The sequence below is a fragment of the Arvicola amphibius genome, chromosome 3 (assembly GCF_903992535.2).
Source record: "Arvicola amphibius chromosome 3, mArvAmp1.2, whole genome shotgun sequence".
NCBI classification, from domain to species: domain Eukaryota; kingdom Metazoa; phylum Chordata; class Mammalia; order Rodentia; family Cricetidae; genus Arvicola; species Arvicola amphibius.
The window spans coordinates 79172993-79199498 of NC_052049.1; the positions used below are offsets into that span (position 1 = coordinate 79172993).

The following is a 26506-nucleotide window of genomic DNA, read 5'->3' on the forward strand; positions in this document are numbered from 1 at the left end:
ACAACAATTTCTCCTAAAGGCTATGGATAACTCCAAAGTATACTAGAGACCAATTCTGACCAGTTCTCTAACAAATGGATTTGAAGAAGTCTCAGAGCAGCGTGTGTAAGGGGAAAAAGTGAGGGAGGAAAGAATGGCAAATTAAGACAATGTGCACACCATCGTGTTTTTTGCTGAGGTTTCATGAACTCACATGTGCCAATTGTATCTTCAGACTGTGTGGCATGTTGTGGAGAAGGCTAGATATTTTTGACAAAGTAAGGATATACTCTTATCTTTGTGGCTGCATTCATCTTCAGCATTTACACAGCAAGCAACTGCCTTTGTGGACTTTCATATGCCAATACTTCTAGAAACTGCTCAGACAGACAGATTTGGATCTTGGCATTATGACTAAAGGTATGACTGGCCTGAGAGCATGTCTGGACATAGAGAGACAAGCATGGTTTAATACTTAGAGTTCCATGTCATAGTGTTGCTTAACCCAAGCAACAGGGTTGTATGAATGTCAAGGGGCCCATTGGCTTTGTGGCAGTTGGTGATGAGTTAGCATATCATCATGGTTTGGGTTGCAGATGAGACCGGGGGAGTGTGGAGATATTGTTCAGAAGTGTTTATTTTATCTTTCTGTCTCAAATTGTCATTGTTAATTCAAAGACATCATCCTCATAATGTTTCCTTTTGACCCTAGAATGCTTAGAAATAAGTTGCATTTGAGCAGCTCTTTGGGAAGTAAGCCCTTGGGTACAGGAGGTTGGACATGGATAGATAGTACGTAGTTGACATATTTCATCCCCTAAGTGAGAACTTTCCACACAGTCTATGGAGAGCTGTGATGTGGTTTAGCTAGGGGTTGGGAAGCAGGCATAACAAGCCAGTTTCTGTAACATTAGAAATGGCTGTTGTTGGACTACTTCAATGTTATTGGGATCCATTCTTTCAAACAATGATCAGCCCTCTTGAGAGGCTAATGTGCAACTTGGCGCCGAGGTCCTTGACAGAGCTCCAGATGTGTGAGCTGATACAGGTGTTTTTCAGTCACTGGTGTGAGTTTATTCAAACTGAGAAAACAACATAAGAATTTGGCCATCTTTGAATATTTTTGAAAAATTTTGTCTTCTGTACAAGATAATTATTTATTTATATATTTTTGGATTTATTTTGCACATGTAGAGGCCAGAAGACAGCTTGCGAGAGTTGATTCCTCCCATGATGGATTCTGGGGATATACTAACCTTGTCATCATGGCAATAAGACATTTATCTATCTGCTGAGCAGTTTTACCCACCCCATCTCTGAATTGTTTAAGTGTATATGACACCTGGTCACTGTTGATATAATGTGGACTATGGAATTCTTTCATAGCGACTAATTACTACAAACTGCAGGCTCAGTTTTCTGTGCTCAGAGAAAATAGCTATTCCGGGAATTTTATTTTGATTCATCTAATAAAATATGATACAAAACATATTCATGCATGACTATGAGTCATTAATTACATGCATTACAAAGATAAAGGTGTATATTTCACCATGATGTAATAACCAGAAAATAAAACAATAACTACCAAGGTGACATGCTATAATGTTTTTGTAAGGAGAAAAATTATATTTCTTTTTTTTAAAAAGAATCAAGTACATAGAAGATTCAGATCACTTTTATTTGGTATTAGTTTTTTTATATAAAACTTATCTATAGGCAGGGCCTGTCAGTTTGTCAAGTCACTGAAAGCCAAGACATGAGATCTCTGTTTCCTACCAAGGTTTGGTGACTGTTTCACAGTTGGTTCCTATTACACATGAAAGCAGCAGTGCTGTGGGACATTTGTACCCTAGAAAGATTTGTCATTTATATTGGTTTAATAATATGCTGATTGGTCAATAGCTTAGGCTTCTTTTTAACTAACTCTTACATCTGAACCCATAATTCTTGTCTGTGTTAGACACGTGAGTTGGTACCCTTTATCAGTAAGGCATTCTCATCTTACTTCCTCTGTGTCTGGGTAATGATTGCAGACTGATCCTTTCCTCTTCCCAGAATTTTCCTGTTCTGACCCCGCCTCTACATCCTGCCTTCTTACTATTAATCACACACTAATAGAATACTACATGTTTTAAATTCATTACTTACCTTTAGTGATTATAAACAGTCTGATAGTCTTTCATATATTTCACCCCAAAGCTGATTTAATTTACTTGATTTTCATGAGGAAAATTCCAGAATCATATAATTATATATATATATATATATATATATATATATATATATATAATTTACCTACACATACCTTAAGATATCTCTAACTGATAAATACTAAAAACTTGTTAGAGATACTGATAATTTTCCTCTCTATTCAATACTTAGCTCGTACTCAAATTTCCTCCATATTTTCAAAGGTTCCCTTCTTAGTGAGTCAGTCTTTGAGAATCAGGACCCCAAGAAGTACCCATACTGTGTCCAGCAGATGTCACTCTTTAATATACAGCAGATCACTTCCCATTTTACCTCTGTGTGACATTTATTTGTGGAAGAAATGTATCTATTGTATAGCTGAATACCTCACATTAAGGTTCAGTCTGGATCCAGTCTTGTGATATTATTCAATATTTAAAAATCTTTCATCCAGTATTTCTTTCAAAATAAAAATGAAAAAAGTTAATCACATTCATGTTGAATTTCAACAGATATTAGAGATAGTTTATATCCTTCCCTCTGCTCCATCCCCTCCCTCCCTTCCCCCTTCTCTTCTTTCCTGATCTATCTCCTGGCTCAGTGTCTCTTTCAGTGATATGAACACCACCGGGTAAGCTTTTCTTAGCATTTTATCTAGTAACTCAACATCTGATTATCTTTATTCTTGTTTCTCACACTATCTTTATGCTGGGAAACAGATCGAAGGTTCTGTGCATGTTAGGCAAGCACTCTACTACACAGCATCCTTAAACCTTTATTATTGAAATTCTGTTATTTCTTTTTTATTTATTTCCTCCCTCTCTCTTCTGTTTTCTCTACCTTATTCACCTCCTCTTTTCTCTAGTTACTGTTCTTAGGTCAGAGGAAATCCATATATCAAATTACTAAATATTGCCATTGTCTTCTTAGTAGACTTGTACTATTTTGTGTTTGACAGTATTTTAAAATAGCTTCTCTCATCTGTGAACCACTGAATGGGTACACAGGGTTGTAGCATCTCAGGTGAGTTGATGATGATCCAGATGTGGGAAGCCTGTTCTCCAGGCAATCTTAAGTCAATTTTATATTCATCTAACTTACTGTTCACTTGTTAAGTAATCTGCATATTATGCTAAGCACCAGTGAGAAAATTCTCAAAGTGGATATAATATACTCCCCTCTGCATGAGGCTAGAGTTAGATAGAAGAGAAATGTCTGTAAGTAAACAACCGTATGATTATTGGGAAAGTAGACGTGAAGAAATGCTGCTAAGAAGGCATGAAAGAGCAAACAAATACCTGTGCCAATTGTACCTAGCACAGACTATGACTGACTTGCTAACCCAAAAAGCCGGTGAATGTTTTTAACATACACTCTACCCACCTGTTCCATAGAGCCTGCTGGTTCGAGAAGGAACAGTTCCTGAGTTTGACCCTGATTTTAATCCGTTTCTACTTCTTTTTGTTTTGTTTTGGTCTTTTACATCTCTATAGATTGCCCAGTTGGGGTTAAGATAGATATCTATGGAGATTTTCAAAGTTACATTTTAGTATGTATATTATTTATTTATTTATTTTTATTTATTTATGTGTGTAAGTGTGTGTAGGTTAGGGCGACACGAAGGAGTTCTTTAGGCTTGATGCCAGGTACCTTTACCTGATGTGCCAGCTCCTCAGACCTCATAGAGAATTTTGAAACCAAAATAATAACGTGTAAAACTTTAACAAACATTATTTTCCAAATGAAGCCATCACTATAAACATAGCCATTTTGTGGCCTGCTTGACATATTGCCATTCATATAGTTGACAGGAGAGAAGATAAAAGTCAATAAAAATGAATTATTTATTAAAAAGATCTAATGTTACAAGAACAGTACACAGAACTATTATCATACTGTGTCTTCCACATGATATATACCATTATATATAGTATATATACAGATTGTATACAATATATCTAATGGTTTGACACAGAGTCCATAGTACCTTCAGTTACATATGCAAAACATTTGCTGTCATGAAATGTCTCATGATAAGGAGTGCTGTTTTTTTATGGTTCAATGGGTGCTATAAAAATTACAGTCTCTGTAGTGATTTAAGACTCCATTCCACCAGAGAAAAAGCTTTCTCAGTACTGTTGTTGAAAAATAATACTCCTTGATAAGAATGCTGTCTGGTTGCTACAAAATAACAAATATGGATACAGAAACACAGATACAGTGAAAACCTGTTTTATTTTAAATAGGTTCATGATGCAAAATGCATATTTTGTGCATGTTGAGTAAAAACATCCCACATCTCTGACTTGTGCGAAATTGTGGCATCAGATGCTCTGGATCTGGATATTTGGGTAGAGATGCACCAGTGATTTGGGAATGTTGATTAATCAGAATCTGCCATGTTGTGACATTTTTATTTTCTAGGTTTTATTTTAGGAGGATTTAGTTAAGAAGTTGATTCTTAAAGTTCTTCAGTAAGTCTAGAAGAAAACGTCAATAATAAATGAAGAAAATGTCTCAATTCAAATATTAAAAACATATTTTTTTTAAAAAAATACCATTCTACACTTTTTCAGATGCATGATTTGTTTCTGCAAGTGACACCATTCTTGGGGAAATTCATCTTTTGCTTTATATTGGTGAAATTCAGCCTCTCCTATTCCCCAGGAGGCACATGAGAAAGGCCACGTGGTTTTATTATTCTTAGGCTTGAATGGTCACTGTCTTAGTATTTACTGTAACAGTCTGTTGACTAAAACAATCTTTCACATTGTCTTTCCTTTACTTAGAGCTGTCTGGGATACACTTTTATCCAAAGAAAATATGAATAACTGGCATACCGTCACACTGCAATCTGAAAACACTTTGAGGATTTTCAGGCTAGACACCCCAAGCATCATTGAGTATTTTCTCTTTCTTTCTTTCTCTCTTTCTTCCTTCCTTCCTTCCTTCCTTCCTTCCTTCCTTCCTTCCTTTCTTTCTTTCCTTCCTTCCTTCCTTCCTTCCTTCCTTCCTTCCTTCCTTCCTTCCTTCCTTCCTTCATTCCTTCCTCTTTCTCTCTCTCTATCTCTCTCTCTCCCTTCCTTCCTTCCTTCCTTCCTTCCTTCCTTCCTTCCTTCCTTCCTTCCTTCCTTCCTTCCTTTTTTTGTTATTCATGATGCATACAAAGTTACTTAGACGATGTTAAGTCAGAGCAATAGAATCTAACTTTCGTCCTCATATGAGCATTGCTCAAATAGCCAGCATCTCAGGGTTTTTCTGGAAAGTGAGGTTACTATAAGTATTCTTTCTGGAATCTTCATAGATGTGATACCCACCCTTGTGTATCATTGCGTTCTTTGTCCTATGGATCATGAAGTAAGAATATCTCACTTAGCTTTTCTGTAAACTATCTCTTAGGTTGAATCTGAATCCTTAAATTTGTTAATGGGATTGTCTCTGAAGGCATGGAATCCAGCAATGCAGACTTTGGCTAGACTAGCTGAAGCCCTGTGGCAATGCCATGTTTCCACAGCTCAGCTTTTAGAACATCATTGAACCTAGTAGAACCTCTTTATTACACAGTAGTTGGGAAGCATTTTTAAGTGTCATATGATATTCAGCAGTATCTAAAAGCTTAGATATTTTTGTCTGAATCATTTGCTTCATTACTTTTTCCACCAACTGTCTTTAAAATCATTTGCAATAAGAATAGAGCCTGGGACTCAATTCCATCTCCATTTTGACAGTGGGTAGAGAAGAGGCACATTTCTGCCGCATGCTCTTCTCCCATTTATGTTTGCACCTGTGGCGTTTGTCATCGCAGTTCTCAGCAGGCACTATTTCTGTGATGTCAAACTCTATTTTGGCATTAAACATGGACTGTATTTGCTATTAGGTCACATGTCACTCAATGGGAAACAAGAAATCAATTTGGACTCACTTTCTATTTAACTTCCACTAATGTAAATTCCTACCTTAATACCTTACTCTCTGGGCGCATGTAGAATCACCTATTAATAAAAGTTGCTATTTTGCTATTCAGTCATACCATAGTTTTTTAGAATTCTTTTATGAATTTACCTTATCAAGGACCCCAATAACTGAAGCAAGTTTTCATATTTTCTGCTGGCTTGGTGTCGAAGCAGTGATCTGATGGGAAGTTAAGAAAACACCAGACTCAGAGTCTTGAGAACATGTTACCTTCTTGGGTTTGCATTTGCTTTTGTGTAGGCTGATAACAGCCACCTCTGTAACCAATGGATGGCATTCAGTCCCCAAATAAAAAGTCAAATTCCAACATATTAAAAAAATTAAGAATACATCTGACAGAAATTACCTTTGCTTACAAAATTTCATTACATACAATCTGCATATTTTTATTGGACCAAGAACTGTCCTCTCCATTTACAAAATTCAAAGAGAAACCTGATGGGTAACTCATATTCTCCCCCCAGTTCCCAAAAGTGCACGGTCTGTAGTCCCATACGTTCAAAGCATTTCTCAGGATCCTGGGTCTCCGCTCTCTCTGCGCTCTGTCCACTGCTGCTTTCTCAAGCTAAAGCAAAGAAAAGCAAACTCCATGAGCAGCTTTCACCAGGAACTGGAAGGAAGCATCAAAGCCAAGAACAGTGTTACTGAGGACCACTTGGAGAGAGAGTGCAGGGTTGACTGAGCGCTCGTGATTTTCCCACCTGTGAACAAAAGAGAAGCCTCCAATGAAGCCAGTTTCTCAGAAACATTCTTAGGTTGGTCTTCTGTCCCAGGCTTTGTTCTGCTATAAAATAAGGCAGTGTCTGAAGTCTCTGCCTCCAAAAGGAGGTCTGCAAAATGTGTTGAAAAGCTGAACCATTTCTAACAAACAAATCTAGCAATGAGAATGGGTGATTTCCACTAGCGGTGCACAGGTAGGAAGTATTTTAAGGTCAAAGTATGGGAATGAAATTATTGTTGTAGAGAATCAACAGTTCAATAACTGAAACAAAAATAATTAGGAAAAGTGTGATTTGACAAGAATTCAAAATATTCCATAAATAACAAAATTTAATAATTTTTTTATATTCATGTGTTTGGTTGTTTAGATCCTCATTTCAAAGTTGGCAAAAAGGCAAACATATCTAGCATTCTTACATTTAGAGGAAGTTCTTTTGTGAAATCAAATCATCATATGCAATTTAATGGATCGAACTACATGGTCTTAGTTGATTGGTCTAAAGTGGTTTAAAAGCACCATATGCTCTTAAACTAAGAACCATTTTAAGACAGTAAATTTAGGAAGGGTTCTTCAAGCAAGAAGAATACTGAAATATCAGAGTCGTTGACATAACTACTCCTTGTATGTCAAGCATAGTAAAAAGTCCTTAACATATACTATCTTTCTTGATCCTTGTAACATTCCTATGTGGTCCTCCTGTTGCAGATGAGAAAAAGTATTGCTCAACAATTAGTGAAAAAGAAAAGAGTTCATGAATTTGAAGGACAAGGAGGGGTATAAGGGAAGGTCTGGAGGGAATAAAGGTAAGGGAGAAATGTAATTATATTATAACCTAAAAATGAAAGAATAAAGAAAACAAAAGACGATGGATATGGTTTAGATACTGAGCTGGCGATTTGTAGGTCCAGATGCTCTCCTGGATTGTGTCTCAAAACAGTGACTCAGTTTCCGTTCTTGTTGCTGTGATAAAATCATTCTGACAAAAGGCAATTTAGGGAAGAAATGGTTTTATTTATTTTGGCTTACATGTCTAGACTACAGGTCACTGTTGCAGAGAAGTCAAGGTGGCAGCAACCTGATACAGCTACCATACCACATTCACAGTTAAGAGCGAAGTAAGTGCAGTGTGCCTACTTGTCACATCATACCTCTTCTACAGAGTCCAGGATCTCTGTCTAGGATATGCTGCTGTACCCAATAGGCTGAGTCTTTCCACACCAATCATTGCAACCATGACTGTCCCCCACAGACATACTTACAGGACAACCTGATCTGAACAAGTCTTCATTAACACTATTTTTCCAAGTGACTCTACAATATATTTAGTTGACAAAAATTATCCAGTGACTGACTCTGGGTATAAACATAATAATAAGAATTCAAACAATTACCTCAATCTTAAAATCTGCTTACAAGCTACCTTTGCTAGTCAGATGAGCAGATGAGCACAATGACAAAACGGAGCATTTTTGTTGCTGTTAAAGATAGCGAACTTTAATTATTCCCAACATACATCAGTGCAAAAGAATAACTTTCCTGATAAATCACACGTACAAACATCCACGCATCCACACCCACACAGAAGGTAAGTCTTCATTTCTTTGTCAGTTTTTTTACTAATGCAATAGTAAAGATCATTAAAATTTTGAAGAATTTTGAGTAATTATTTTCCTATTGTGAAAAATGTATTGATTACAAAGTTCATAGCCACATTTGAATTATGACAAGGAAAGTAATTTAGATGAGAGACCTCGATGGAGTAGCATGCGCATTTGGACTAACTAAAGCATGCCCACACATCTTTAATTAATTTGGAAATAGTATTGATGATCCTGTATAGTCCTCTTTAAAGATGCTGAGTAAAGTCTACCTCTCAAGTTCTAAATCAAACCCACTAATTAGATATATTATATTAACACAGCCAAATAAACAAGAGAGAAACCCAAGCACAAAGCAATAGTATTGGGGGATAAGATCTACCTCATCTGTGAAGCTGTCCTGCTGTTTGACTTGAACAAGCCATTTCAACTTCTCAAGCATTTGTTTTTGACAATATAAGAATGAAACCAAGCCTCAGTTAGGTTTTATGGGGCTAAGTTAGATATAATTATGAGATTTCACTTTATTGAAATTTAGAAGCTGGTAATTGCCCAAATGCTATTAACTACAACATAAAAATTGTTATTTCATAGATATTACAAGTTAGTTAAAATATAAATGTGAAAACAAAATCTGTGTAAATATTTCCAAACTGTTCAAATGACTCAACAGAATCTGTATTTGAGTGAAAAGGAACATCTCAGACTCAGCATAATGAAATTCTTAACTCAAAAGAAGCTGTGGTAGATGGGGAATGACCCAGACGGTTAATACCTTGGAACACAAGCATGAGGTACTAAGTTCAGATCTCTAGCACACATATGAAAGCACACTTATGGCGGGATGTGTCTGTGATTTTAATCCTGTATGGCTATAGAGGTGGATGCTGTGGAACTCGGTGAGAAGCAGTGATGAGCCAGTCTGGCTAAAGGTTCATGTGAGAAATGATGCTGTCATGTCTGGAATGCATTGTTTTTCAATAGTTATCCACAGTGTGGCCCTTCCAATCTCTCTTCCCAGTCTTCTGCAATGATCTCTATTGGCTGAGTGAGAGTCTAATTTCTTCAGAGATGCAGTCCCTGCTAAGCCTCCCCATTCTTCTGTAGATGATCCCACACTCTTATCCAACCTTGCAGTACTAAGTGGACTCAGTGAGTTTTGAAAAAGAGCACCCAAAGTTGGGTTGGAATACTAGATGTGTAGGCTAATGGAGGAGTTAGAAAAGGGAGAGTGGGAGCTGGATGTGAAAAAACTTCAATATACATATATATTTCATATATGTTTCTTATATATATGAAATTATCAAGCAATACATAGAAAAGTTGGAGCATGTGGTATGTGATGGTTTGAATAAGAAGGCCCCCATAGGCTCATAGATTTGAATGTCTGGTCGCCAGTGTGTGGGACTTTTGAAGCAACAAGGAGGTGGCACCTTGTTGGACTAGGTATGGTCTTATTGGGAAGTGTGTCACTCTAGGTTGGCTTTGATATCTCAAGGTCCCAAGCCCACACTTGTCTCTCTCTCTTCCTGCTGCCTGTGGATTTGGATATAGAATTCTCAACTTTTCTAGCAACATGTCTGCCTGTGTGACACCATGCTCCCTGCCATGGCGATAATGAACAAAACTTCTAAACCTGTAAGCAGGTCCCAATTACGGGCTTTCTTTTATAAGACTAGCCTTGGTCAATGTGTCTCTTCGCAGAAATAGAACTCAGACTGACACAGAGAGCAGTAGAGGAAGATGCTCGACCTCAACCTTGGTTTCTACATGTACACACACACATACACATACCAAAATATACACATAAATATACACATAGACATGCACAGACACATAGAAACACACACAGATGTGTCTGTGTACACAAACACACACACACACACACACACACACACACACACACACACACACGCAGTGGGAGGACCTAAAATGGAAAACATCTTTTGTAATATCAGGATATCAGGAACAGGATGAAGGTCAGCAAATACTTGTAATGTTGTTAAGAGAAGCTTACCAATACGGAAAAGGAGGCTTTTTTAATCTTTTAATTTTGAAGAAAACTTTTTGTGTGATTTCAAGGTATATTAATTTTTAGACATTTTCATGTAGTTATACTAGAAAGAGAGATCCCCCCTCATTTTATGAATGTCTTTTATTTTATGGTTTTCTGTTTATTTTAATTTTTTGAGATAAAGTTTCTCTGTGCAGGCCTGGCTCTCCTGGACTGTGGATCAGTCTGGCCTTGAACTCAGGGATCTGACTGCCTCTGTCTCCTGACTGCTAGGACTAAAGATGTACACCACCACACTTGGTTGGGTTTTTTTTTTCATTTTATAGTAACTTTTGAATATATATATATATATATATATATATTCAGATTAGTGGATTTTTAAATCATTTTTGCACAACTATTTGTTGCTTATTTTACTTATGAAGCTATCCATCATCTATCTAGCTATCATCTATCAATCATCTATCTATCTATCTCTCTGCCTATCATCTCTCAGTTTGTATTTTCCCTCAGTGATTTGAGGAAATTTGAGATGATTACTGAAGACCTGATATGCCCTTTCCCTTAAACATAAGGCACTAGATTTTCCTTTAAATATAAGGCATTTTATTTTTTTAAGTGCAACATTTTTATTCTTGGTCTAGTAATTTCATGCACACACACAATGCATTCTGCTTATTTTCAATCTTAATTTTTTTAAAAGAAATAAATCTTCAGTACAGCCTTTCAAAGGGAGAAACTGACGCTGAGCTGGATGCAAGGCCCTTGTCAGTCATGCTCTGTCGTTCTGGAAGCTTTCATTGACCAATCAGGATTAATCAGTGCTGTGTCAAGTTTTTCCTTAAGATTCAGGGCTGTCCTTTGCTCAGCTATAGTTACTATCAATCTCATTTTATAACACCAAAATAGAGCCGCAAACAGTGCCTCTGGTCTGGCTCTATATGACGAGTATATTAATAAGGTAAGCCACGTGTAGAGCCTTCTATGATATCACTAGGCATGTACTTGGAAGTTGGGAATTGCTGACCAATAAGTAATACATGCAATCAACTATTAAGTGCTAATAATAAAATTGACAACCACAATATGTCATTGGTTGAGAAGCCAATAAATATTCATTTTTAATTTTAAACTACTTCCTATAAGTTCCCTCTTATTTCATAGGACGATCATGATAACAGAGAAGCAGGTATGTAAAAAACTAGTATCTGTATAAACACACTTTCAAACCCAAGTGGCCAGGTACAGCTTAGCCCAGGTCTGGCAAAGAATTTTATAAGAAGAACATCCTGATGTAAACACCACCTGCTTTCTAGGTTGTAGGTATTATTTATGCTAATTGCAGAATGGTATGGAATTCAAGGGAGAGAAAGCCCTCAAATATTTTTGAATTCTGCCATCTACCTTTCAATGTCAAGTAGATTTAGACCTTACTGCATTGGTGAAGTCCATCAGATTGAGCCTGCTGTGTCAGACTTACCTGAATATGAAGGTACCCTAATTTGGGTGCTAGCTGTTCCATCCCCTCCTTCACTGTGTGCTCGAACTTCAATAATGTAGACTCCAGCCTCGGGGAGAGGTACTACAGCTTGAGGTTTCTGTGTTTCAATAACTTGAAATTTACTGTGACCCTCTTGCCTATAAAAAACCTGTAAACAATAATAGAGACTTGAATGATTTGTTATTCAATTGAATACTGCAAATGTTTATTGACTGCCGAGTACATATAGCACTCTGAGCTAGGCACAGGGCTCCACAGTTTTGATGCATAGGCAAATGTGCTGCAGTCATAACACACCTGTGATGGAAGAGTAGATGGGGCAATAGCAATGTAGAAAGGGAACGTGATCTGTCTAGAGACTAAGGGAAGACTTTATGGAAGAGGCCGTGCCTAAGCTAAGTGTTTGAAGGGAAACTGGAAGCAGACATGGTGGCTCATACCAGTAAGCTGAGTACTTGAAAGTGCTGCAGAAAGATTGTCCTTAGTTCAAAACCATCCTGAGCTACTTTGCCAAAATCTGTCTCAAAAAAAAATCGAAAATAAATACAGAACTTACCAGATGAAGATTTTCAGATATGAAAATAGAGAAGAATAAAAGTAGAAAAGACAAAAAAAGTAGAAAAGAATAAAACAAACCCAAAACCTCTTAAATAGTAAGAAATAATGGTATCCATGCAATGAGAGAACACATGGCAAAACAAGAGCAAGAGAAATAAGATTATAGAAGCAGACAGGAAGCCAGTCATGAGTAAAAGTTGGAGCCTGGTCCTCAAAGAGGGTGGTGTACAGAACACAAGCTCATGTTCCCCAGGTTCACAACACATCCTTGAATATCAGAGACACAGTTATCAGTGAAATTGGGGGTGCTGTGTACTATAACATAATGCATGCCTGGAGATAGTACAGTGCACAGAATGGCTCGGAAGCTCCTCGGATGGAAAGGTGTAAAGAAAAACATGGCTGAACATTTAAAATAAAACCATCTAATAAATGACAGTCAGAATCAAAACTTCATTTCCCATTTTATCAGAATTCACAGACTGTTGGTTTTTGGATGAGAGTGGGTTGCAGAGTTAACATTTTTTGACATGTGTCCATAATTGCATAATTAAAAATACGGCATGGAGAACAGATACACAAGTCTGCACACAATATTATCTGTGCTGCTGCACAACCGAGGCTGCAGAAGCAGGGAAATCGTTAGAGAAGGTTGTGGCTAGTTAGTTCAGGAATTTCCTTAGAGGCTGGTATTAGTGCATTGATCACTTTCTAACTATCTGCTATGCAATGCTTTTCTTATGCTTTTGCCTCCAATAATAGTTTAGTATAATTGGAGGGGCATAACAGCCACACAACAGCAGCTAAGATACATTAAGTGCATTTTAATTTATTTTCATTGTTTTTATTCATTTTCATAATTATTGGTGTTATGATTCCTTTGCCTAATGGGACTAGCATAGGCTCAGTCATTATGCAAATGTGGGTTCAAAACAGTCTTCTTTGAAACCAAACCAAGCCAATCGCCCACAGCTTCCTGACTGGGTAAATTATTCACCTTTCCTAACCTTAATCCATTCTTTTGCTTGTGGAAATAATATCTCTTATTTCATGATCTTGTTAAGTGAATTAAAGGGGCAAGAGTGTATGAAAAGAATTGAGCATGAGTTCTGGAGCCTACAAGCTCAGTAAGAGAAAGTCATTCCTATTACTACCATTTTTGACTGCCAGTGGAATGGTGTTTTAATTTCATATGCTTGAAGCAAGATAAATCACTCACAGACACACACACACACACACACACACACACACACACACATGCACACAGGCACACACCACAGTGTTCACATAAAAAAACATGTTTTGGGTGTGAGCTAGCATACAGCAGTGTAAACCCCAGAAAAGCAGAATCGTGGGTGGGAGGTGTGCAGGTTTGTGTGTATGTGAGTGCAGAACCCACAGGCCAGCCTGGGGTTGTTATTTCTCAAGAGCTGTCCACCATGTTTTTTAAACACAGAATTTCACAGGACCACAGGCTCACATGTTCAGAGGGGCTGCTTGACCCAAGGCCCACCTCCTCAGATGCCTGGCTTTTTCAGTGGGTTCTCAGAATCTAACTGAGGTCCCCACGTTTGTGTGGCACTTTACTGACTGAATCATCTCTCAGACCTCAAAACAGCATTTTATGATTGATTTGGATTTTTGAGTCAGGGTCCCACTATTTAGCCTTTGTTAGCCTGGGACTCACTATGTAAACAGGATGGTCGTGAACTCACAGAGTTCTGGCTGCCTCCTCCTCTAGGTGCTGGAATTAATGCATATGCCACCAGAGCAAGCTCCAAGGGAATATTTTATATGCTGATGTGTGAAGTGACGTGATTCTTTCTTTGCTTTTATGTTACACACATTCCATCCATTCTCAGATCGGAATTTGTTTCTGGGTCTGTAGGAAACTGCCTGTTTGAGTATCTAATAGTCTATAGTTCTATGTACATAAATTCTTTCTGGAAAAAGATGGTATAGCTTGAATAGACATTCAAAATGGTGTGCACATTTCTATGTCCTTATATGACCCAGCACCACGCTTAAGTCATATCTGTCAGAAAAACCATAGGTGCTTAGCTTTTTGATGCAATCTAATGACAGAGATAAATATGCAGTACAACCAAGGGTGGAGTGTGCTCTAGTGCGAGAACAGCAATGCACAGAATAATTGCTTAGATTTAGTGAGTTCTGGGAGATGGCTACAGGGGTTCCTTTAGGCTCAAAAATCACAATTTATCAAAATTAATTATTCTGATTTTGACTGTGTAACATAGTTATGAATTACAATCTTATCATCTGCATGTAGTGATTAGAAATCAAATTTATGAGATTGGAGATGTATGTAGCTTGGTAAGGAATGGCAGAGGAGTGGTTATTTCCGAAGACACGGTTAATGTGGTTCAATATATTACAGTTTTTATGACAGTGAAAACTGCAACCAACAATGCATATCTCACATTGCTATAATGTATAGAGATGGAGGAAAACTTGTGGGTCAGGGTGAGATTTAGGAACAGAAGGTAGAAACAGCAAAAATACATTAAAATCAGCTAGTAGACTCAGAAAGACTCTGAAATTGAGTGTGGCTTTTATTGGTGCGTACAAAGAAGTAATACACACCAGCAAAGACATCTGCTAAATAAAAAGTCAACTAAACCAATGGTTAATCTTCAGCACTTTGGAGCATCTTGACCTAGCTGGAAGACCTGATTTAGAAAAATGAATAAGAAATGTAAAAAGACTAAAGAATTATAAAGACATGGCAAAACTAGTTACTGACACTGAGGAGCCTTGGGAATCTTCAACAATCTGGGCATTTCTAGATTGGCAGTTACACTGACAGCTATCTTTATTCATAAAACACATTGCCTACTGTATGTCAAGATGAGTTTCAAATTCTTATTAAGAAACAAACAAGAGTATTAGATTATCCAAATATATGATTCTAATAAAATTTTACTTGGTATTGTTACTGATTTAAAAACTGATTGCATTTCATTTATTTCTTGTCTACACGTGTGTGCGTGTACTTGCAGGCACATATGGTACACGTGTGGAAGTCAGATGTCAACCCGAGAAGTTGGTTCTTTCCTTCCAGCACGTGGGTCCCAGGGGTAGAACTGAGGTTGATAGTCTTGACCACAAGCCCATTTGCTGCTGCACTATTTTGCTGGCCTGGTACTGCTATTCTTAAAAGGAAATGGCTGTTTTCTAAGCACACGGTGGTATTAGGTCAGTATGCAGAAAATACAATGAAAATGTATTGGTGATGTCTACAGATGCCCCTGAGAAGTTGGCATCCTGTCAAGGGGAAGGCCATTTCTCAGCTTCGTATCTTGGGAAAAGTTGATGGGCCCAATGGTATGGGTTAAGCATTACGAACCTCCAGGGATAAGAAGGTAGATGAAGCAAGACAAATGGCAGGTAGATGAGCAGCTGAGCATAGTCATGCATGCCTGTATCCCCGTAGCTGGGATGTTGTGAGTATTAGGAGTTGGACTAGGTGAACGAAACAAGGTCAGCATAGGATGCTCAACAAGATTGTTTCAAAAGCAAAGAGAAACTTCCAGAAACTTTTTAAAGGCAAGTTTTTAAGTACGAGTACAACTGGCTGTGGCGTATGTAACAGAACTTTAGAACTCACTTCTTGCTGACACTTGTGGGCACTCCCTCCTTCCTCACATGCTGTACTAGTTGCTAAATGTCAACTTGATACAGGCTATATTTGAGTAGAGAACCTCACTTGAGAGGGTGACGACATCAGAGTGAACCATAAGCAAGTCAATGGGGCATTTCCTTGATTGATGGTTGATACAGGAGAATTTATCTTACTCTGGGCAGTTCCACTTCTGGGCATGTTGTCCTCAGCTGTATAAAAAGGGAAACTGAGCAGGCCTTGATGGGCAAACCAGACAGCTGCTTATTTCTGTGGATGGGTCTGACTCACTTCCTGCCTCCTGTCCTGGCTCTCTTCAATGACAGACTATAATATGGATGTGTAAGCCAAAGGGAACACTCTCCTTAGCAAGATGCTCTGATCGTGATCTTTATTACAATAAGAAACTAAGTACCACACCCATCTCCCCAACGTTTCTACATAAGTCTCCATCTATATAATACTTGAGTTATTTCTATTTTATGTTTTAAAAAAGAAACTTTGTTCTAAACAATATTTAATATAATCAAATGTAGATGGCATAATGACACTGTGTACTTTTCCTAAGCATACCATTCTATGAGGCTCTACACTGTCAAACAGGCAAGAGGTAGAGTTTTTTAATTGGAATGGATATAGAATGAAAGAAAGATAAAAATGTAGGGAATCGAAGCCATAGAGTGTCATGTTCATTGACTCATAAACTCCTGAAGAAATGGACAAGTGTGGGCGTGAGTGTTTCCATTGCATAGGATGTAAAATAACTCTTGGTGCACATAACTCCCAGGCCATAGAAAGTCTTAGTTGACCACTAAACTGTCATAAGCAAAGGAAAATCTCCAGGTATATGAAAGGACCATTTGATAATCAGTAACCTTTCACCTAATTAATATCTACTCTTCCTAGATAGAAGGGAAGGTAGAGAGAAGAAACCCAGGAAAGGGAACTTTAATCTAGAAAAGAAGATCTTTCAGGTGTAGGTTAGACTCTGTAAACATTTGCCTCCTGGTTTGCAGCCCGAGGCTCTTGTCTTGAATTCTTTCTGACAACCTGTGTCTTCTCTGAGTGGGCACCTACTCTAGGGAGGAGGAGGACTTTGTACAAGCAAAAGCAAACCCCCTCTCAACTTCCTCGAATAACAAGGCACCTCTGTTTTGAATTTTGAAAGAACACCAGGAGCAGCTTCTGCTTTACTAGATCAGAACGGCCTAGATGACCACGTGGGAAAAGAAATGTCTGCTGTGCTCTGTTCTATTCCGTAGATCTTCCGTGAGTACTGAGATGTAGGTAGTGTACCAAGACACTGGTGTTACTCTTGACCTGGCGGCAGGATTTCTGGAATCCAGTTGGAATAACCTAAGAGGTGATGCTTTCCACACCACCTGAGTGACAGTTAAGTGTTTATGTCTTCCCTACAATGACACGGATAGATGTCTAACCACTGCCCGGAGACCATTGCCTGGACTACATTACTCCTCAGAGCCATATTCCAAGTGTGTGTTCTCTGGGTTACATCTCTGTTTATCTTCTCAGCTGTGGTTTCTAACTACATTCCTGTTTTATGGTGCCTGTGTCAGGAGAACCCTGCACTAAGACCACTGAACACTGTGAAGCCTTCTTATCAAGGGACCCTTTGCGTCCACCATTATCTTGAGCACTATTCCACTAGCAGAGGTTCTAATAAGGGCTGGCTCTGTATGTCATTTAGTCAACTCTTCTGTCTCAGGGATAAGGGTGTGGAACTCCTTCAAGAAAATGAAAACAAAAATAACATCTTGCAATGTAGACCTACTTTCGTGTGTTTATACGACTAAGATGAGCTATGTTGGAGGCTCTACCCAGAAAGAAGGTATTCCAAAGAGATGTCTTCACCATGAGAAAACAGGAATTCTCACTTTTCTTTGTTAACATATTTAATGTTTCTCACCTAATCAGGTAATCTCCTCAGTAGAAAAATAATAGCATCAATTTTTCAATATATGCTACTAAACATAAAATTATTTTGTGCAAATTATCTAATTCTTAAAATAATACTGTAACACATATATTGCTAATTCCATTTTTACCAGTTTTGACTGAATAAAAAATGGAATTCAGGGAGGTTAAGAAATGTATTCAAAATTATGCAAGTAGGATTTGAACTGAAGTCTGTCTGATTTAGAAACAAATGATCTCTGTCTGTCATATCACAACACATGGGAAAGTCATGCTGAAAAAACACATGTTGTTTTGTAAGACCCATAGATGAATAACTGCATGAGATATTTCTGGCTGGATTGAAAATATTTTGAATGAATTGAATGAATTTATTCAGCTCTCCTAAGGGTGTTGAGGATGAGTGTTCTTGCCTATTGTTGGGAAACCACATATAGAGTATTGGGGTGGAACAATTGCAGACACAGTGGACTGAAGTGATAACAAAGAGTTCAGTGTCACTGGGATGCTGGATAATTTCGTTGCTAATTTGACACAGCCACAATCACCTGGGAAGAGAGTCTCAATAAGGAATTATTAAGATCAAGTTGGCCTATGGACATTATGATGGGGGATTCTCTTGGTTGATAATTGATGTGGAAAGATCCAACCATTTAAGGGCTGCACTATTCCTTAGGCAGAGGTTCCTATTATAGAAGTGTAATAGAAAGGAATGTACCTGAGAGAAAGCAAGCAAGGGACTACACATTTATTTTTCTCTGGTCTTAATTGTGGATATGATGTTTCAAGTTCCTGCTTTAACCTCTCCTGTACAGCCGAAATGTAAGTCCGAATGTACTTTCTTCTTTAAGTCTGGTATTGTGTTTACAGCCACTGAAATGACACAGGATTCAGAGTTGTTGGGGAGCTGTAGACCCTGCCTAAAATGGTTTCTTTAATCATTTGGAACTTAGGCTCACTGGAGAGGTACCTAAGCCACCAACCTTCCTGGTGATCACATGATTTTATTACTTGTTTAAAAAAAAGAATTCTACATTGCTTTTCTAGTTCGTAAGGCTATTTGTCTACTTTTTTATGCTGTTGTGTTTGTTTCTGAATGGTCTGTCACCATTCTGAAAATACTGTTTCTCTTACTGTTGAAGAGCATATTTGTCTTGAAGGATGAGTTTGAAGGATGTGATCTGTTGGGGAGAGATATGGAAATGAGGGAGCTTATGAAATGACCCAGAAAAAGACCCATCTACCCATTAAAGATGCAATTATATGTTTCTGAAGAATTGAGTCATATCTGCATATGTGTATGCATGTTTCAGTGTAAGACTGTGATCAGTATTAAATTCAGTGAAGAAACACTGTCGTATTTACCACTATATACAGTCGTCCATACATACATATATATATATATATATATATATATATATATATATATATATATATATATGGATATTGCATTTGTCGCTGTATCTGTTGTTAACTTTCAGATTTTTGCTATTTCATGCACAAAATATTTTATCATTTCTGATAGAAAGCTGATACTATCATGGTTTTCAGTCTAAACACCATTATTAATAAAAACACTTTCAGACCTATTATAAATAATATTCAACTGGTAATTCTGTACAGAGTTTAATATTAAAATCTGATGATATGGTCCAAAAGTTAGTAGGTCATATATATTTTTAAACAAAGTTGTTTCTCAGGTTGAGTAGAGGTTCCTACTCCCGGATCTCCTATAAACATGGGCAAGATGCTTGTGGAACATGCCTTTTGTAGCATATGTCTCTCTCCATGGACTCTTTCCTATTTAATTTGCTGACCCAGCATTTTATTCTTCTTTTGTTTTATTTTTTTTTAACAGAAAATTACCCTGTTTAGTCTTAGAAGTCCAGGCTTTTGTCATCTGCTAATGAATTTTGTTGGAAAGGCACGGCCAGGATCCTCCATTTGGCACCAAGTGCTACAGGGCTATTTTTTGAATTGCTTTTATCTGAATTCAGGGTATTAATGCTTTTTCTAATCATTTCTTTCCTATGCCTTGCATATTTGGAATTGAGTTTGACTGCTGCTTTACATACCACCAGAAAGCACTCACGCTAAGAAATAAACCCAGTACGATCAAAAGATCTTCCACATAACCCAGCTATATGGCCCTAAGTAATTAATGAAAAGATGTTTTCTAAGTTGAGGTATCTCAGAGGGAATTGCACAGGGCTGGTGACTGCAATACTATACATGATAGATAAATTATGAAACCAGCCTAGGTGATCAACTGCAAAAGAATGGATAAGGAAAGTATACAGAGTGGAATTTTCTTTTCATTATGTCATTTGCAGGAAAATGAATTCCATTGGAAAGAAATGTGTTAAGCAATTTAAGTCAATTGCAGAAGGATAACTACTATATCTGTAATCCCACTTGTGGTTCATAGATTCTGAAAAGGTTTTGCACCTCATAAACCTCCCCACTGATGCAATAATCCAAATCAAACCAAATTAGAAAAAGCCCAGGTTTAATGGATACCAACACTCCAGGGTGGCCTTCCAGCTCCCCAGAGAGGAGCCTGGGGAAGGAAGATAGGAAAACTACATGTTCGTTCTGGGGGGGGGGGCAGTTTAAATACCCTGTCGGAGTGGTCTTGAGCATGGGGGGCATGTCATTGTTTGATGGGCTTTCTCGGAGGTGGAGTCTGGACTGTGGCAACTCCCAGGGGAGGGGCTTGGGATGGAACTTTTACCCAAACGTTCCAGACTCTGAGTATATGAACGTCAGGAGATGGGGTGATTCTTCCACCCAAACAGATTCCTCTATAGAGAAATATAAAACAATACATGTATACATGAGAATAAACGAGAAGTAACATCATCTAGGGCAGTGGTCTTCAATCAGTGGGTCTCGATCCTTTTGGGAGCATCTGGTATGCAGGATATCTAATATGTGACCATTTCACGGAGGTCACATATTAGATATTCTGCATACCAGATGCTTACGTTATGGTTTATAACAATTGCAAAATTACAGTTATGAAGTAGCAATGAAATAATTGCATGGTTGGAGGTCACAGCATGAGAAACCATGTTGAAGGGTCTCAGCACTAGAAATGTTGAGAAGAACTGGCCTAAGGGGATAGAGAGGATCGATGGGAAAAGGATGGGTGAGCGAATGGAGGCTGGGGAAGAGGGAAAGAGGCCCAATCTGTAATACATACATCGATTCAAGCTTCAAAAACCACATCTGTGAAGAAGAAAAGGCCATCAAGAAAACAAAAATGGTTATCAGAGGATTCTTGATGCCCCTTTCATGAGCCACCCTTGCAGTAACAGTTCTCGAGATGTGTTTATGATCAAAGAACGAACAGATACTAACCTTATAGCCCATGACTTCAGACTCATTGGCTAAGGGTCTGACTGGCTCCCAGTCTAGGGAAACCTGGGACCCCTGCTGCTCCCACCTGAGGTTGCCAGGAGGCTCGCTTGGGGCTGTAAGACAAAAAGGGAAGTGAACTGACAAGCCAAAAAAGCACTTCTTCATTTCAGTCCTGAGAATTTCTGTGCTGTGTCTGGTGGGCAGCTGGTGCCACAGGCTTCCCCAGCTGGAGTCGGATGAGGTGGGCTTTGCTCCAGGAGTGTCATTTTAATAGCTACTCCACTGAGCTTTTGAACCTGAGTCCTTTTATCTCCCCTCTGCGTCAAAATCGCTTAGCCCTGTTTCACAGGATGATAACCTTTACAAACTGTGAATGCAAAATTTTTTGAGCTGATTTTGGAATTCAGATCGGAGCACTGAAGCAAGACTCCCTTTCCACTCTGCTTGTTATGCACCTCGTGCGCTTTTGATCATGTGGTTTTCAGAAGCCTGCAAAGATGTTCCATTTTTTTTTCAAAAACACACAAAAGCTCAGGTCACTTACGGTGTCTCTTGGTGGTAGCACTCACTTCCCCGCTGGGTGGCCCATATCCTGCTCCATTGTAAGCCCTGACTGTAAGGTGATAGAGGGTGTCTCCTTCCAATCCTGTCAACATGACGAATGACTCATTCCCTCTGGTTCTCACTGTTTCTGCAGAGTCTTCTGGCTCCATATCTTTCCAGTAACCAATCTGTCAATACATTATCACAAGATAAATTAATTTTAAACTTTCCCTGGGATTGTGGTTGCCTGACACGCTCCTCCCCTTTCCTTCTACCTCCCCTTTCCTCTCTGCCCTGACTGCTGTGGGGTTGAAGCCAATGTAGTGTGGAGCTGTGGGCAGGCCTGCTTTACATCCCACCCGGCTCCCGGCCACCGGCTAGCTTATGCCCCAAAATAATTACATGGAAACTGTATTCTTTTAAACACTGCCTGGCCCATTATTTTCAGCCTCTTACTCACATCTTGATTAACCCATATCTAATAATCTGTGTAGCACCACGAAGTGGTGCCTTACCGTTTAGTTTCTAGCATACGTCCAACTTGGGCTGGAGCTTCATCGCATCTGGCATCTCTCTCTGGAGAGGCACGGTGGTCTGACTAACTTAGGAGAGGCGTGGCATCTGACTGAGCCATCTACCTCACTTCCTTCTTCCTGTTCTGTCTACTCCGCCCACCTAAAGGCTGGCCAATCAAATGGGCCAGGCAGTTTCTTTATTAGCCATATATTTTCCAGATTTTCTCTTATCTAAGCTTGCTGGTCTAAGGGGTGGACAATGAGGAGTGAGTCTGGAATTTTTGGATTTCCTCCAGCATGTCTCAGGTGGCTGTGACATAGGAACCCACTAAAGCTCTAATCTCAATAGGAAACCTGTGTATCACCGTGATGTCTTGGGGACCTGAGGCAGCCTAGATGCTGGCTAAGGGAACAAGCACAACAAGGGGAAGAAGACAGTTACAAAATGCCACTGCAACTTTTTCTTTTGCTTGTCTTCTTTTTGTGTGCATGTGTATGGCATGTATACCTATGTGCATGTGTGTTTGCATGTGTGTGGAGGCCCAAGGTTAGTTTCAGAAATCTTCCTTGATCCCTCTTGATGTTATTATTTGAGGCAAGGTTTCTCAATCAAATCTTGAGGTGATCAACAAGGTTGTCTTGCTAGCCAGCTGACTTTGGGAATTCGCTGTCTCTGCCTTGGGAAGCTGGAGTTACTGGTGGCCACCACGTTCACCCAGCATTCACACTGTCTCTGCAGTTCCAAGCTCTGGTCTTCTTGCTGGTATGGCAAGCACTTTGACTATGGAGCCGTCACCTGAGTCCATCCCTGCTGGCCGTATATTATTTTAACATATTTATAAATATGAACTGGCGTTGCTTTCTCCTCATGTCTAATACAGTAGTGTGTCTATTTATTAGAGGCAGAACAAACTCTTCATGCTGCAGTTGGCTGATGAGGGGTCCTCTAGTTTCCCTCTTTGGAGACAGAATGCAACAGTTATTTCTCTCCCTGTTGTGGTCAAAGTACCTGATGAGAAGGAACTTAAGTAGAAACTTAGAGTTCAACAGGGTATGGTCCAGTATGGCAGGGCAGGTGTGCCAGTATTTAGTTTCATTGCCGCATGCAGTAAGTAGGGAGAAAAAGGAAGTTGGACAGAGCTATAAAACCTCAAGACCCTTCCCTCAGTGACCTGTTTCTTCCAGTGTGGCTCTACCTCCCAAAGGTCTCACAAATTTCCTAAACAATGCTGGAAACAGTGATCACACACTGAGACTGTGGGCAAAATTTCGTATTCAAACTTCAGAGGAAAATGATGCCAGTTTTGTTGCAAAAAGTGATGTTTGCCCTAAAACATCATACACCTTCTTGTGACGTTGAGGCTTTAGGTGACTTGCTGGACAGGTCTGTATAGATGCAGAGTAAGCAGGTGGACCTCATGTGTTCTCAGTGTCCATCCTCGATTGCTGGGCTCTACTATGCTCTTGGAGAACTGACCTTTGTATTTCTCAAGCGCTCTGTGAATTTGGGCTCTGGCCAGGCTTTTGGTTTGGCTGGGAGGCAGGGGCATGTGTATGAAGCCACATGTAAGGCAGGTGCATGTGGCATGATGCCACACGTAAGGCAGGGGCATGTGGTATGAAGCCACATATAAGGCAGGGGCATGTATATGAAGCCACATGTAAGGCAGGGGCATGTGGCATGAAGCCACATGTAAGGCAGGGGCATGTATATGAAGCCACATGTAAGGCAGGGGCATGTGGTATGAAGCCACATGTAAGGCAGGGGCATGTGGTATGAAGTCACATGTAAGGCAGGGGCATGTGGTATGAAGCCACATGTAAGGCAGGGGCGTGTGGTATGAAGCCACATGTAAGGCAGGGGCATGTATATGAAGCCACATGTAAGGCAGGGGCATGTGGTGTGAAGCCACACATAAGCAGGAGCCTCACCACTTCAGCTTCTTTGCTGACAAACAAAGACATGAAGGCATTTTCTGTCCTTCCTCCCTCCAGCAGCATGAACGCATGTTTTTTTTTTTTTTGTTTTTTTTTGTTCTTTTTTTTTTTTTTTTTTTTTTTTTTTTTTTTTTTTTTTTTTTTTTTTTTTTTTTTTTGCCTTGTCCCTGGCTTAATGGGGTTCAAGAATTAGGTTCTTTGCTCCTCATATTTTGCTAGTTCAAATCAGAGCAGACTAGGTGGGATCCTGTGCCTGACATTAATCACAAGGTCCTTGAGCTAAGAACACCTTTCTCTCTGCACCCTGAGTAATCTCGGTGACTCCCTAGTCATGAGAAGGGCATTAGCTTCTGGCCTTGATGGCTCCCTGCTTTTAAAATCATTAGCCTTGTCTTGTGTGTTCCTAGAGTCTGATCTTGAGAGTCATTCTTGAACAATCCCCTGCAACAGTCGCCTCACTTTTGCTCACCGTCGTCATACACAACACCTTCCTTAAAGGACAGTTATCAGTTCTTCACAAGGGAGCCCCAACTGACACATGTGTAGTGACCTCTAATTTATATATAAAAGAGGGCTAGGAAACTGATTAAATCTTTCCCGCCGTCTCCCCAAAGAATTGGAGGAGGAGACAGTCACATGAGTGAAATTTAGAAAATAGTTTTCCAAAATAGGAAGCCCTCGTTCTGCCTTTCACAAGCTGCTGGCCCCATTATTGCCGATTCCAAAGCCCAGCTTGTCTTGCTTAAACTCTGAGACTATTTTGAACAGAATAAAAGGCTATTTTCAAACTAAGAAGTTGGTTGACAAGTTACTGGCTGAACGAATACTCCTTTTTCTTTTCTGGTGATGCATCTGATTTCCTGACTTCTGCATCAATGTCTTTTAACCAGTTACATTTTTAAAATATAATTAAGTATATTTTGATATAACTAATTGATTAAATTAATCAAAGTCCAGGTTTCTGCAAAATTACACATTTTGATTTTTGAAGATCGGATGTTCATTAATTTTCTGAGAAACCACTATAAATTTAAATATCTCAAATAAAATAACAAATGTGTGTGTTGAGAAACTGATGAAGAGAAAAATTCTATCCACCTGAGCTCCAGCCCAGAGAGGAATGTAAAAATTCATTTTTAAAACATATATATTATGTCATTAAAAGATCAAAGAGTTGCAATTAATAGTGAACTTGTAATTCTTTACTTTTGAGATGTAGGAGAGAACAAAATTCTGGTATTAAATATACTATTTCTTCAGTGATTTTTGAGTTTGGGTTGGGGCTGCAGAGTACCAGCAAGGCACACCCTTGCCATGAGGCTGAACGCTTACACGTTTTATTTCTGCTGTCAGATATGGATTCCATACACTTACATCATTTGAGTTCCACATGTGAAATTGTTATAAGAAAGTTAATAACGTCAGAAGAGATGAATATGTAGAATGCTAAATAGGAGCAAAGTACGATGATATACCCCGGTACTTTGTATATCAGGAAAAAGAATAATCTAAAAAGATACTTAGTATCAGCATCAAGTACAGCCCACTGTTTCACTGCCTCACAGAATTCTGTGTTTTCTTCCTATGTTTATGCATGTATGTCTATACCTGCCATTTCCTGTTCTACTTTCCTTTCATGATATTGTTGTACATAAATGTTCCCATTTAAAAATATATCATATGTGACGTGTACGACATAACCAACATCTTATTATTAAACATTTGAGTAGTTTACAACTGTCATTTTGACTCTATTTAATTAATTTATTATCTTTTCTTTGTGTGTGTGTGTGTATGTGTGTGTGTATGTGTGTGTGTGTATGTGTGTGTGTGTGTGTGTGTGTAAGCCCCAGGTTGATTGGGCACCATGCTCTATTGCTTCTCCACTTACTCATTAAGGCAGGCTCTGTCACTCAGACCTTGATTTCAGTGATCTTGCCAGTCTCTCACCTGCTTTGTCTGTGGATCCTATCTCTGCCTTTCAGAGGTGGTTACAGGCAGTTGCCGTGCCCATCTGGCATGTGCTTGTTTCTGGG

The 26506-nt window shown here is 38.9% G+C and overlaps 1 protein-coding gene across 1 annotated transcript in view; it reads right to left on the reverse strand.

Moving 5' to 3' along the window:
* Nucleotides 1-6744: 6744 nt before the first annotated feature.
* Cntn5 (contactin 5) overlaps nt 6745-26506 on the reverse strand; it is a 481109-nt gene continuing 461347 nt past the window's right edge. Inside the window, exons 20-23 of the mRNA XM_038322119.1 lie at nt 22019-22205; nt 21475-21587; nt 11958-12126; nt 6745-6845 (exon numbers count right to left, since the gene is read on the reverse strand). Of these exons, the coding sequence (XP_038178047.1) occupies nt 6745-6845; nt 11958-12126; nt 21475-21587; nt 22019-22205 (570 nt within the window). The remainder of the gene's footprint in view (nt 6846-11957; nt 12127-21474; nt 21588-22018; nt 22206-26506) is intronic.